The 14,576-nt window shown below is 47.2% G+C and overlaps 1 protein-coding gene across 2 annotated transcripts; it reads left to right on the plus strand.

Moving 5' to 3' along the window:
• The first annotated feature begins 508 nt into the window (after positions 1–508).
• LOC136933446 (RING finger protein 145-like) lies at positions 509–14,570 on the plus strand. Of its 2 annotated transcripts, none has more exons than XM_067228842.1 (11): positions 509–693; positions 2,188–2,410; positions 6,425–6,533; positions 6,881–6,972; positions 9,661–9,896; positions 11,504–11,679; positions 11,799–11,939; positions 12,057–12,239; positions 12,347–12,494; positions 12,812–13,183; positions 13,588–14,570. In XM_067228842.1, exons 2-11 carry the CDS (start codon positions 2,227–2,229, stop codon positions 14,146–14,148), a joined length of 2,202 nt encoding a protein of 733 aa, XP_067084943.1. In that variant the 5' UTR covers positions 509–693; positions 2,188–2,226; the 3' UTR covers positions 14,149–14,570. The 2 variants fall into 2 exon arrangements, with proteins under 2 accessions (XP_067084943.1, XP_067084944.1); XM_067228843.1 differs by having other exon boundaries at positions 12,827–13,183.
• The last annotated feature ends 6 nt before the right edge of the window (positions 14,571–14,576 follow it).

Genomic DNA, 14,576 nt, shown 5'->3' on the forward strand with positions numbered 1-14,576 from the left:
TAATTCCTTCATACCCCGTACTGTGGTAACAGTAACAGATAGGCTAGCTTCTAATACACAATTACGGAGGAAACTGGTTTATAAAACAAAACATCAAAATCAATGTCGCTATGTTCTTATGCTAGCTTTAATTAAGTTTAACTTGGCCTAGAACTATCTCTTCGAGCGACGAGTTTCCGCCTCGTATCTACTGAAACATTATTATTATTATTACTACTGTTTGCAAACTTGCAAATACTGATGTTCCACTCGATTCGTAGCCTTTAGATGAATCGAACCCTTTGAAACGAAATAGTTTTATATGTCCACGAATCTACTCATGGAAACTTTATTAACACAGTTAAAACCTTAATGAGACTGTGCATATTTCAACAACTAACTTGAAGCAGAGTTCCAGGAGTGCCAGACTAAAATAAACTAAGAGACTTTCATCACCCCTGTGGTTTATTATTGACATTTCGGTTCTCATGGATGACTCATTCAAAGAACTGTTCATTCTGCTGCTGCACGGTTTCAGATCACATCAGAATGGCTCCAGCTAGGTGAGATGAGTGAGAGCCGACGTTCGCATCCTCGGTGGGAATTCCATCATCAGAACCGTTAACTCGGGAGCCGCCGAGTTAAAATGGTTGATATCCGACCGGAAAAGTATCTTGAAACTGAGTTATTCATTGTTGACATCATCCCCTCCATGTAAGTTATTTTTAATGGTTTGTAACGTGCGACAGCACTGGCTGGCTAGCTAGCTAAACCGTTATTGAATAGTTTAGGAATTTCGGGAGTCTAGCCACCAGCTATCTAGCTAGTTATACATAAAGTAAGCAGGCACATTTAGCCGCTGTTAAAGTAAATGTCGATGGTTAGAAGATGATTAGGTACAAATACAGCTTTTTAACTAAGTACCCAACTCGCATCTGCTAGTAGTAGCATGCCAAGCTAAGAGCTAGGTAGGTGATGTGGGCCTGTGTTCATTCGTTTTGTATTCCGAGGTACGCCAGAACTTGTTCGCCAACGTCGGTTAAAGGAGTTAAAAATCCTTCTAATTGACTCGGTATTAAGTCTGTATGAACATGTGGGATACGTGAGGGCTTCACTGAAACATATTTTCTGGAATGTATGTACATTTTTGTGAACTCCTCCCACCCGTGCAAAAGATGGAGGCCCTGGCTTTCAAAACGTGTGACTCCTCTTTTAGTGCAGGATTTTCTCATCCGCTATGCTAATGATAAACCCCATCTTTTTTTAATCGTTTGTTTGTGTCAAACAAGTGATTCCTCCAAGACATTATATGCAACATATTCTTGGTGGTGTTCAACATCACGTTTGGCTTTGCCAGCGAGCCTACATCTAGCTTTGACACTAGCGTTTGTTAGTTTCAGGCGAAGCTAACGTTTCTTTTTCCACAAAGCAGACGAGAGGGCCGGGGTTACTAGAGTTCATTACAGTCAGACTGGATGCCAAAACACCAGTTATGCAGACCTTGCAAGTCAACCAGCAATTTCCCAGCGAGATTAATTGTATGCATAGTTACACAATCGTTACTGAGACGGAATCTTCTAGCCAGTTGCTAATGTTAGAGATCACCGTCTAAGTTATGTAACTTCAGGATTCTAAACGGTGATGTAGCGCAGCTAGCGTTAGACAGGGAATTCTAGCCATGGCGTCCGGCGTGGAACCACAAGTTATATAATCTCTGAAGACCAATAAAGGGGTATCAAAGCAACAAACGCACGTAAACAAAACACCATTCTCATCAATCGTGTTGAATAACTGACGAGGCTTCAACGACCATCACATTTCATGGTTCATATCGTCTGTGTAATTCTTTGCAAGGGATATTTTGAGCATGTGCTTATAGCTGCTGAATGACAGGATAGTTTAAGGAAATAAACGTTGGATCTCTTTAATTAGTCAAGCCAACACTTTGCTTTCTACTTTTTCTTCTTCACCCCTTTGTCTTTTGCTTTTCTATCTTCCCCCACTTCTCCCCCCCCCCCCCCTTCCTCTTTCTCCATGTCCCCCACACCCGCTGTCTTCTCTCACACTTTCCCCCTCTCCCAACATCATTCTTTATTCCTCTCCCTCTCTCCTTCTTTGCCCCCTGAATATTAAATTCCATGCCTTGCCCTATCTGTTGTCTCCCCCCCCCCACACACACATACTGTTCTTGCCCTCTCTGCCCCCCAGTTAGCCCAGCGTGTAGCAGGCCGGCTTGGCTGGGGTGTCATGGCGTTAAAGGAGCGTATGGAGGCGGTGCTGAACGTGGGTCTGCGTGTGCCCAGCATCATGCTCCTGGAGGTGCTGTACCGCTGGGACGTGTCCTCCTTCTTCCAGAAGATCCAGAGGTCCAGCCTCAACAACAACCCCCTGTTCCAGTACAAGTACCTGGCCCTCTACTTGCACTATGTCGGTCAGTAGCTTTGAAAATGTAGAGACGTGCTCACACACTTTATATACTCCATCTGACATACACTTTCACACACTTTTTTGTGGGCCGGCTGTGACTCAGGGGGTAGAGAGGGTTGTCTGTTAATCGCAAGGTTGGCGGTTCGATCCCCGACTCCTCCTAGGTCATGTGCCGAAGTATCCTTGAGCAAGACTCTCAACCCCAAGTTGCTTCCGATGGGCAGGCCGGCGCCTTGCATGGTAGCTCGCTGCCATCGGTATGTGTGAATATGAATGGGTGAATGAGAGGCAAACATTGTAAAGCGCTTTGAGTGCCGCTAAGGTAGAAAAGCGGTATATAAATGCAGTCCATTTACACAGATAATACTGCAGCTGTAGTGTAAAGCAGTATTAATACTGCAGTTGTAGTGTAAAGCGGTGTTAATACTACAGCTGTAGTGTAAAACAGTACAGTGTTTCCTATACATGCATCATTGATGGCGCTGCTTAAGAATTTTATGAAATCTCACAGTCACAATAGTATTTATCTGCAGACGTCAATCACTCACAATGTCATGACAACTGAAAAAAAACAGTGAAAGTACAGCAGCGGAGCACTTTCTCATCTCCGCTCAGCCTGTCAGTGACAAACAGGGATAGATCCTCCAGAAAATGTACATTTAACTAGAGCTAACGTTAAGCTATCAATAATTTAGTTTAAATTAATATTCGCAATGTAGTGTTTATGTTGATGGCCAACTATTATTATTTAATTATCGTGACATAGGGTTTCAGCTAGTCTATTAACTTTAGCTAGAGCTAGAACTAAACTTTACTCAAGCTAGCTAGACTAGCGAACTCAGTGAATATACCAGTGACCCAACTTCAGTAAAGAAATTCCATTCTGATGTTTACTTTAGCTAGGTTTGTGTTAAAATATTCTTGCTTGTATTTTCAGATGAGTTTGTTAGCTACAATGGTTCCTCCCAGAAGAGAAAGATGCCTGATTGCTTCAATGAGGAAGATAGCACTAGTAGTACATTACGATTCAGATAACGAGGAGTCTATTTATGCCCTGAGATCTTGAAGGAAAAGAAGCCGCTGCTGAAATAAATCCTAGAGGAAACACTGCAGTATTAATACTCGAGCTGTAGTGTTGCAGTCCTGTTGGCTGCTGTGTGCTGGTAGTGGACAGGGCACACTGGCTTTGTTATGATGTCTTCTCTCATAGGGAGCCAGGAATGTGTGGAATCCACTCTCCACACCCTGCTCTCTTATTCTGGACTGGCTCGCTGGCTGGCTCATTGGTTGGCTGGCTCATTGACTGGCTAGCTGGCTGATTAACTGTCTGTCTAACAGTAGTGTGCTGTTATTTATCTTATCTTCCCCCTGATAAGAAGTGTCTTCTCTCCAACAGGGCAGGACAGGCAGTGTAAATTAATTCTAAGCTTCTGGTCTACCGCAGCATATCTGTGTACCTGCTGACAAGACAGTCTCTGACCAGGCTAGCAGCAGGTCTAGTTAGTGTTCTACAGCAGGTCTAGTTAGTGTTCTACAGCAGGTCTAGTTAGTGTTCTACAGCAGCTCTAGTTAGTGTTCTACAGCAGGTCTAGTTAGTGTTCTACAGCAGGTCTAGTTAGTGTTCTACAGCAGGTCTAGTTAGTGTTCTACAGCAGCTCTAGTTAGTGTTCTACAGCAGGTCTAGTTAGTGTTCTACAGCAGGTCTAGTTAGTGTTCTACAGCAGGTCTAGTTAGTGTTCTACAGCAGGTCTAGTTAGTGTTCTACAGCAGGTCTAGTTAGTGTTCAACAGCAGGTCTAGTTAGTGTTCTACAGCAGGTCTAGTTAGTGTTCTACAGCAGGTCTAGTTAGTGTTCAACAGTACTGTTGTCACAGTACCAACATTTCAGTAGTCGATACCAATACCAGTGAAATGTCACAGTACTCTCACTGTTACTGTTACTGAACAACTCATTTGTTGACTGTCACAATCACCTACAATATCTAAGGCTGTCGCCTACCTATGACAACAACAACATGAATACAATCACAATGCATGTAGGCCTAAATGCAAACAATGTGTGTGGACTGAGTGTAGGCATTCAGACAGCAAAATAGACGTAGACGTAGAGCTCAAAAATATGAATCTTGACTTGAACATAATTTATAAGAAGTAGAAAGCGTGGATTCAACACTGTTCATGGGGCTCTTTAGATGTTGGTCACGCTACAAGCACAAAACGTAAATATACATCCCAAACTTCATGTCCTTCATGGTTTAAAACCATAAAGGACATGAACGGTGATGTTTACCATGTGATTTCCGCCATTTCCGAAGAAACAATGGCTGAAAAATGTTAAGACCATTTTGACAGATTAATGGGAGGGCGATCATCCCTAACTTTAAGTACTTCTTCACACCTCTGTCCAATTGGTGTTGAGTGTGCATGTTCATTAGCTATTGTCTCGTCTTTGATCTCATATGCATAGCCTCATTGTCGAGTTAGCTTTTGCCTAGCCATCGCACTGGTGGGCTACATCATAGATAGCACCCCGCAAAATGTCACCGAAACTCTCTTTAGCAGCCAGTTTAAGCCCATGCAGGCCAGAAGGAAGGTTTAGGCCAGGCTACAGCAGGTCAATAGAGTACTGGTCATTTCTTCTATATGTTTTGGTCACATTTCAATGGTAATTGTTTAATTTAGTAAATCACATTGTTCATGTTTGTCTATTTAGGCACAATGGCCTGATTGTAGAGGCGTTCACATGAGACGTGACCGCACGGTCGGTGCGCGCTCTTATAAATGCATCATCTTGAAACTTGTTCTGTAAAATTATTCAATAAAAATGACAGGTAATACATATATTATGGCAAAACTTTGATGACCGTGTCCGTCAAAATGGTGGACAACAAGGAAGTGTAACGCAACCTCTGATGCACACTGTGTGTGTGTGTTTTGTTGTCTGTATGAATATGTACTCTGACCTTTGTGTGTGTGGGCTTAGTGGACTTGGCTGAAGATGGTGATGAAACAATGAGTTGAGTACGTGCTGATGGTCACTGACCAGAGCAATACCGCACAGTTGACTGAACCTTCGAAGGGGGAGACAGACAGAGAGGGTAGGGGATGGGGTGAGAAATGAAAGCTGGAGTCTATTTTCTCGTTGTCTATCTCTAGATTTGTGAGTCTCAGAATTTAACCCATCTTTAGCTCATCTGCTTTTGAGACTTTCTCACTCTGTCACACAATCTGCCCTCTTTCTATGGCAAATGTGTGTCGGAATACTGTGTTTTAGTAGAGCGTTTTAGTGTGTCCTATTGGTGTTCTTGTTTCACATGAACCCTGGTGTGGATCTGTGGGCGGACACAGCTAATCTGGGGAGATTGGCTGGAGAGTGGCAGCCGGCAGTTTAACTGTTTTGCCGACAAGCAAACGAAACTACTGGACCAAGACACATTTGGAGAGAGAGGGAGAGACAGAGAGGGGGGGGGGGTGCTTTTTAGTTAATGACAGGAAATTGAGATAGAGGGATTTCTGTGACAGAGAGAGAAATAGAGGGAGTGCGTGTCTGTGCTTCTGTGTTGTGTGGTTGGAGACTAGCCAGTGACTGAGAGACCAGACAAGTCCAGAGGCACATAATCCTATTGACAGGGCTGGCCGGCAGAATATAGCGCTTTAGATGACATAAGCGGCTACACACACACACATGCACAGTAGGGGAGAATAAAGCTGACCCCCATGCAAATCTCTAATCTCTGCTTCTCGCCACCCTGGCACTGTCAGTGACATCCTCTCTCTCTCACACACACACACACACCATTTGCGCTGCAGACAAACAGGGGTGATCATTGTTGAATGGGCGGGTGGATGAAGGGATGGTGAGGTCTGCGGTGAAAGGTCTGTGACTGTCTGCTCGTGTCTCGAGTCACCGCCGGTCTCTCCAGGTTCTATCCTGAGTCTGGAGCTACGGATTGCACCTGGTCTCGCCCATGCTGTGTGGTTTCCCTGTCCGACTGGTGTCCCTGCTGGTCTCTCTCCAGGTTATATCCTGAGCCTGGTGCTCCTCACCCTGCCCAGGCAGCACCTGGTCCGCCTCTACCTGTACGTCCTCACTGCCCTGCTGCTGTTTGCTGGACACCAGGTCTCCAGGTCAGACACGCATCACACACACACACCAACACCGAACACACACATGCACACACCTAACACACGCACACACCTAACACATACCTAACACACACGCACACACCTAACACACACACACCTAACACACACACGTCACCTAAACACACGTGCACACACGCATCACCTAAACACACTTCACTCCACACACACACGTCACCTCACACACACTCTCAAGGCACCTAACACATGCTCATCGGCTAACACGCACACATCACCTACCACACATGCACATCACAATAAAGCATACACGCCCATCATACACACACACACACACACACACACACAGTGACAGCTAGTGTGTTGTGTTCTAGGGACTATGTCCGTAGTGAGCTGGACTCGGGCTATGAGGGCCCTCTCTACCTGGAGCCCCTGTCCATGAACCGCTTCACCACCGCCTTGATCGGTAAGAACACACACTCGCCCTTGACACACACACACACGCGCCTGGACCCAAACACATGCCTGGACACACACACAGTAACACACACACACCTGGACACACACGCACACAACAACACACGCCTGGACGGACACACACACAACAACACACACGCCTGGGCACACACTCGTGCGTCTGGACCCGCACACATGAGGTGTAATACGCGTCGCCGGTTAATATGCAACGGGATCAGTAGCGCCTGCACACGCCTGCGCAATGACATCAAACCTCTGAACGCACGCGAGAACTTTACATTGACTTCCAATGGACACGGGCGTTCACACATACGTCACGTAGGCGTCACACTGGCGATTTGCACACGTGTTTTATTGACTTGTGAGCAACGTGTACGTGTTGTGTACACTACACCTGACCTACGCCTACTTGAACACTACGCCTAACTGTTTGATAGATATCTAGGCGTGCCCACAGGCAGGGGTCATGTGGGCTTCGCATACTGACACAGCGCAGCGCACAAACTGCTGCGCACACCTGCCCGCCTAGACGCGTGACCTCTTTCGGTTTGGGTTGGAATAGGTTTCATCAAGGGATCGCTTGTTTCCAAATGAGTTCTGTGCCACTACGATGAAAATCCTCACTAGAAGCGCAGATCCATTTTCCCTACTCGTTGTCCGATTGTTAACTTGCCTTGGGTCAATGTGTTATTCATGTTTGTGTTGTTAGCCGGTGATTATTGCCTACTACGATTTTTGCACGGTGGATGCGAGTCCAGCCATGGATTGTTTGTTTAAGCCTGTGAACGACTGAAAACTAATGGCACAAAACCAATTTCTAAAAAGCGATGTAACCCGTGCCAAAAGATCAGCAGGTGTTGCTGCGCCGCGCTGGATGGAGAAGCACACGTCACCTGCCTGTGCGCACGCCTAGATATCATCAAACTGTAAGACTTAGGGCCTCATGTACTAACGCTTTTGCGACCACTTCAGACGTATTTGTTTCGCAATTTGCGCGTAAAAGCATGGCGAGGTATGTATAATTAAACATGCCGCACTGAGGTAAAAGCCTGTCGCGGGAACTGAAAATGGCAAATCGCGCTTTTCCGTGTCGTGCATATGCATTCACGGGAGGGTCAAGGGGAAAGTGGGAGTTTCCCATAAAGAGATGGGAGGGGATGCGTAAAGTGCGCCTAATCATGTATTCCGCGGTATGTACAAAAACCGCGCGTGAAAGTGCGCCTCTATTTTGCGGTGAGAATTCTGCGCCTCTTAAAGGCAGGTGTAAACCTGGATGCACGCAGGTTCCCTTGCATATGCCTCCTGGTGAAATGACATCAGTAATCCGAGCAAAACGAAGACATAGGCCGAGGAGACGATCTGAAAGGATTTTTGCCACAAGGATCGCACTTTTTCAGTTGAGAGTGAACACAAAATCATTACGTGTTACAGATTAAGCAGCTATGCAATATTACAGTTACTGGAATTTGGAATTTCGGTCCAGATGGCATTTTTTTGGTGTCAGTGTGGAATGATTGAAAGAGAGAAGGAGGCCCATTCAATTGCACGTTTAAATGACATATTGACATGTTAATTTTCGGACAATGGCTCTGCGCTTCTAGTAATGAGGGATGTTCATCGTAGCACAGAGCGAATTCGGAAACGAATTTGATCACACACGCAGGGCTCGACAATAACGATGGCCCGGGGCCAGTAAAAAGTAACGTCGGGACAGTTAAACTAGCAACTCACTGGCCCGATCGGGCCACTACAAATTATTGATTGAAAAAAAAATTCGCATTGTAAAAGTTAACATCCTTCATATGTTTTGCTAAATGCATAAATAACTTCAGCTTGTGGGGCGCACAGTTGGCAAATCGAGAGTCGAAGAATGGTGTCGACTTGGGTATTTAGTATCATACTGATGAAATGCTATGGAAGCTTTTATATATTAGCATTGAGAGACCAGAGGTTTCAGTTTCAGCCTGACAGAGTTGTGCAGAGATGGCTGTCAGCAGGGAAGAGAGCACGTCATGTTTGAGGTTAAAAGTCAATTGTTTTGCTGACTATTACCTTTTTTATTTTTTATCACTAGAAATGTGATTTCATTTTTGTTCTTTTTATATCCAGGATGTGTTTAATAAATGGTTAAACATGTTAACAGAATAACACAACTTAGAAGTCTTTTGTTTTGTTGTAACAATGATAAATTACAACTTTTGGAGGGGGGGCCAGTAAAAATTGTCTTGGGGCCAGTAAGTTTAAAACCCACTGGCCCGGTGGGGCCAGTGCCAAAAAATGTTAATGTTGAGCCCTGCACACGCCTGGACACACACGCCTGGACACACTCACGCATCAACACACATGGCTGAACACGCATACATCAACTCACACACCTAGACACACACGCGTGGACAAGCTCACACACACACACACACACACACCTGAATACTCTCACATGGACACAGCTGCTTGAACACACACGCCTGAACGGTCTCACCGGAAGACACTCACTTCGACACACGCAGGTACACAGTTACTTATAAAACTCTGAACACACACCGTATTGTCACCACCAACCCGGCAGTCTGGTATGGGTGCACAAACACCCACTAGCACAAACATCTCACAAAACAGGTGACGGCGCCATATGCACCAGGCTGGATGGCCCTCTAGCTAACCATCCTCCCCCCCTCAGGTCAGCTGGTGGTGTGCACCCTCTGCTCCTGCGTCATGCAGACCAAGCGCATCTGGCTATTCTCAGCCCACCTGCTCCCCCTGGTGGCCAGGCTGTGCCTCGTCCCTCTCGAGACCATTGTCTTCATCAACCGCTTCTCCATGATCTTCACAGGCCTGGAGGTCTTCTACTTCCTGGCCTCCAACCTGCTGGTGCCCTACAACCTGGCCAAGACGGCCTACCGCCAGCTAGTACAGGTACCGAGTATGACTGTAGTAATACCTACAACATGCCACAGGGCAGTACAGACCATGTAGCAATACTGTAGAAATAATATAATACTGTAGTTCTACTGTAGTAATAGTTATACTGAAGTAATAATACTGTAGAGTCTTTGTATCATTCTATCATTTCATATCCGACTTCAAATCCAAAATCTGAACCAATAACAGGCTGTTTTTCATGGTTTTGAGTTTGTTCTGAGAAAGAAAAACATGAGAAAGAGATTTTTGTTGTCTCTGATTTGTTGTCATTTAAAATTTCTGATCTGTTGTGTCCTGGAATTTTTTTACACAGTAGGCAAGTTTAACATACCCAGGATATCTTACCGTACTGGCTTCTAACAACCACAATAACATATGAGGTGTCACGACACTTGTTATTAACTTGTTGAGCTATGAGCGTATTTACGTAAAAGGAGCAGTGTTTGCATCATATGACCAAGTCTACCAGAGCCACATATTTTACACAAGATGAGCAAACTGTAACATTAAACAAATACGAAGAATGAAAAAATATCATCCAGACTAAAATCAACGCAGTTGCTACCAAGGGCAGGAAGGAAAGCTGGCAAAATAATTGCAGACTGTGAATGCATACATTTATAGGCTTATCGATATTGCTGCCTCATCGTTAATGGACAAGTAGATATGACTTTAATTACGATTGTGTATTCCATCAAATTGTGTTGCATAGACATATTCTCAGCTGGAACCCCAGCAGCTGCAACCCAGCTGTGTTAAACCCCAGCTGTGTTAAACCCCAGCTGTGTCAAACCCCAGCTGTGTCAAACCCCAGCTGTGTTAAACCCCAGCTGTGTCAAACCCCAGCTGTGTTAAACCCCAGCAGTGTTAAACGGCTTGGGACTTGGGCCGAATCCCAATACTCTGTCTTCCCCTTACCCCTAGCCCTTAGTTTTGCGCGTTCCCGTGAGAGTAAGTGGTGTCCCAATACTCTTTTGGATCGAGGGCTAGGGCTAAGACGAAGGGGTATACCCCCCTTAAAACCAAGTGAGCTCGGGAGCTTACTTGAAACCAAGGGGTATGTGAATACTGCTCTACCTGCAACAATGGCGGACAGATCATCCAGAGAGTCCCATAAATGTAATATTTTTGGCTTAAATAATTGTAAAAAAAATTATGACAGTCTTGTTTTGTGCTTTACACAGTCCTGTACATATGTATTTGCAACCATGTTCTTAATAGAAACATTTTAAAAAATCGCTAGTTTGCTACGCTAACGTTACATTGCTGATTTGCACAAGAGTCCTGCATTTCTCTTATTTGCCTTGAATGGACTCCATGCATGTCTACTGTTTTAATTAAACTCCATTAGCAGCGAATTTCAAGTGTTTAGTCTCTCCAGGTGTAATGCGTGTTTGGTCTCTCCAGGTGTAATGAGTGTTGGGTCTCTCCAGGTGTAATGCGTGTCTGGTCTCTCCAGGTGTAATGCGTGTTTGGTCTCTCCAGGTGTAATGAGTGTTGGGTCTCTCCAGGTGTAATGCGTGTTTGGTCTCTCCAGGTGTAATGCGTGTCTGGTCTCTCCAGGTGTAATGAGTGTGTGGTCCCCCCTCTGGTGTCTCCAGGTGGTGGAGGTGTACGGTCTCCTGGCCCTGGGCATGTCTCTGTGGAACCAGCTGGTGCTGCCGCTGCTGTTCATGTGCTTCTGGCTGGTCCTGTTTACCCTGCAGATCTACAGCTACTTCAGTACAAGGGACCAGCCCACCTCCAGAGAGAGGCTGCTCTTCCTCTTCCTCACCAGGTACGTCTGTGTGTGTGTGTGTGTGTGTGTGTGTGAGGTGAGTGCGTGAGAAGGTTCGAGGGAGGTAGAACAGCCAGACATTATGCTCCTTCTAATTGTGTGTGTGTGTGTGTGAGCAGTATTGCAGAGTGCTGCAGTACTCCCTACTCCCTGCTGGGCCTGGTGTTCACCGTGTCCTTCATCGCCCTGGGCGTCCTCACCCTCTGCAAGTTCTACCTGCAGGGCTACCGGGCCTTCATCAATGACAACACCATGCACAGGTACCAGTGTGTGTGTGTGTTCCTTGGCGAAGTTGTTGTCTACATGACGCGTGTGTGCGTGTGTCGCTAATTCTCTCCTCCCCCTCTTCTCTCTCTCTCTCCCCCCCCTCCCTCCAGGGGGATGACTGAGGGCATCACCCTGCTTATCCTGGCCGTGCAGACGGGGCTGATAGAGCTGCAGGTCATCCACAGAGCCTTCCTCCTCAGCATCATCCTCTTCATCGTGGTGGCCTCCATCCTGCAGTCCATGCTGGAGATCGCTGACCCCATCGTCCTGGCTCTGGGGGCCTCACGGGACAAGTACGACACACGCACGCACTCTCTTTCTCTCTCACTCTCTTACAATCACTCATCTTCCTCTCTCTGCTTGTGTGTGTATGTGTGTGTGTGTGTGCGTGCGTGTCCAGGAGCCTGTGGAAGCACTTCCGTGCCGTGAGCCTGTGTCTGTTCCTGCTCATCTTCCCTGCCTACATGGCCTACATGATCTGCCAGTTCTTCCACATGGACTTCTGGCTGCTCATCATCATCTCCTCCAGTATCCTCACTTCGCTGCAGGTACACACACACACACCCACGCACGCACACTCACTCATTCAAGACCTCTCACGCACCAGGGCTCTACAATGTGAGTATTTTACAAGCACAGTCTGCAATAACAAATAAAACAACCTACCGTAATCAATTCCCCCCCCCCCCCCCCCCCCCCATATTTTCATTTAGGAGAGCATGTACTCCTTCAGAAAAAAGTTTGCGCAGTCACTCACTTACTCAGTCACTCACACACACACGCCTACACTCTATGACCAAACACAGTAATGTCATGCCGTAGTTATACTACATTAATAAGTAGGACTTCAGAAGTAACGGTGCAGTACTGCCCCCCGCAGGTCCTGGGCACTCTGCTCATCTACATCCTCTTCATGGTGGAGGAGTTCCGCAAGGAGCCCGTGGAGAACATGGACGACGTGATCTACTACGTGAACGGCACGTACCGGCTGCTGGAGTTCCTGGTGGCGCTGTGCGTGGTGGCGTACGGCGTGTCGGAGACGGTGTTCGGGGAGTGGACGGTGATGGGCTCCACCATCATCTTCATCCACTCCTACTACAACGTGTGGCTGCGCGCGCAGCTGGGCTGGCAGAGCTTCCTGCTGCGGCGGGACGCCGTCAACAAGATCAAGTCCCTGCCCACCGCCTCCCACGCGCAGCTGCTCAACTACAACGACATCTGCGCCATCTGCTACCAGGTAGGGCAGCACCAGAGGGGGTGGAGGGCTGGGGGGGGGGGTGCAGGAGATAGTTAGGGGGGGGAGGAGAGGGTGTAATTGTAGGGTGGCATGAAGGCGTGGAGGGATGGTGTAACCCGAAGCCACCATGCATTATTTTAACATTGTGGTTTAAATAATGCCAATAATAGTAATATAAATATTATTGAATGAAATCTAAAAAAAAAAACATATTTTGCCATGGGGAGTTTGCGGTGGCAAGTTTTTTTGGCCTCCCGTTGGATCTGCCAATGCTACCTCTTCGGGGGTGGCTGTGTCTTTAGGTGGGGTGTCTAAGTGTGTGTGTGTGTGTGTGTGTGTGTGTGTGTGTGTGTGTGTGTGTGTGTGTGTGTGTGTGTGTGTGTGTGTGTGTGTGTGTGTCCCAGGATATGAAGTGTGCGGTCATCACACCCTGCAGCCATTTCTTCCACGCCGCCTGTCTGAAGAAGTGGCTCTACGTCCAGGAGACCTGCCCCCTCTGCCACAGCCAGCTCAAGAGCCAATCACAGCCCGTTCCCCCTGCCCCTGCCCCCGTCCCCGCCAATCACAACCCGGCAGAGGTGGGGGAGGCGGTGCCGTCGGCAGGCGGGGCTGAGAAGCTTCCGGTAGAGGGAGGGGGAGGAGAAGGACGCAGCATGGACAACTCTGCTACTGCCCCTGGACCAGCCCCTGATACCCTGGCTGATGCCCCCCAGGTGCCCCTGCCCCCCCCAAGCCCTGAGCAGGGGGGGGAGGAACCTCCCAGTGGGAAGGAGGATCCCTCCGGTAGTGACTCCTCCCACCCTGAGTCTACAGTCACGCATCCCGAACCCTCATTGGATAACGCCACGTCAGACGGCCAAATCATTGGTCCGTCGCTGGGACAGGGCGTGGCAGATGTCAACCACACTCCCGGAGCAACCCCTCCCCCTGACGTTCCAGCTGAGCCACAGTCTCCGCCCCCCTGAACCCGTACCCCTTGCCCCTCCCAGAAACACTCCATGCCCCCCCCCCTCCTCCCTCTTGGATACATACCTTTCATGGTTCAGTTAAATACATTTCATCATAACTTGGTTAACATTTCATCGTGGTTAAGTTGACAGTTTATGGTTAGGTTTGATTTTGGTGTCATTGACCTGTCTGGCTATAACAAGACCTTCAGATGCCATAGTGGACCTTCAGAACCTGTTTCTGGACAACAAAGCTCTGAGCAGTTTGGTTATGTAGACATGCTGAGACACAAATACACACAAACACATTGGATGGGGGTTGTCATTTTCCCGAGGAAGGAGTTTGTTTCCATGGACACACAAAGTAGATTGTAATAAGAAAATGTATCATGGTACTCTGGACCCACAACAGTGTGTCGCAAAGTGAGGGTTCTAGAACACTGTCA

This window comes from Osmerus mordax, chromosome 25 (genome assembly GCF_038355195.1).
Source record: "Osmerus mordax isolate fOsmMor3 chromosome 25, fOsmMor3.pri, whole genome shotgun sequence".
Taxonomy (NCBI): domain Eukaryota; kingdom Metazoa; phylum Chordata; class Actinopteri; order Osmeriformes; family Osmeridae; genus Osmerus; species Osmerus mordax.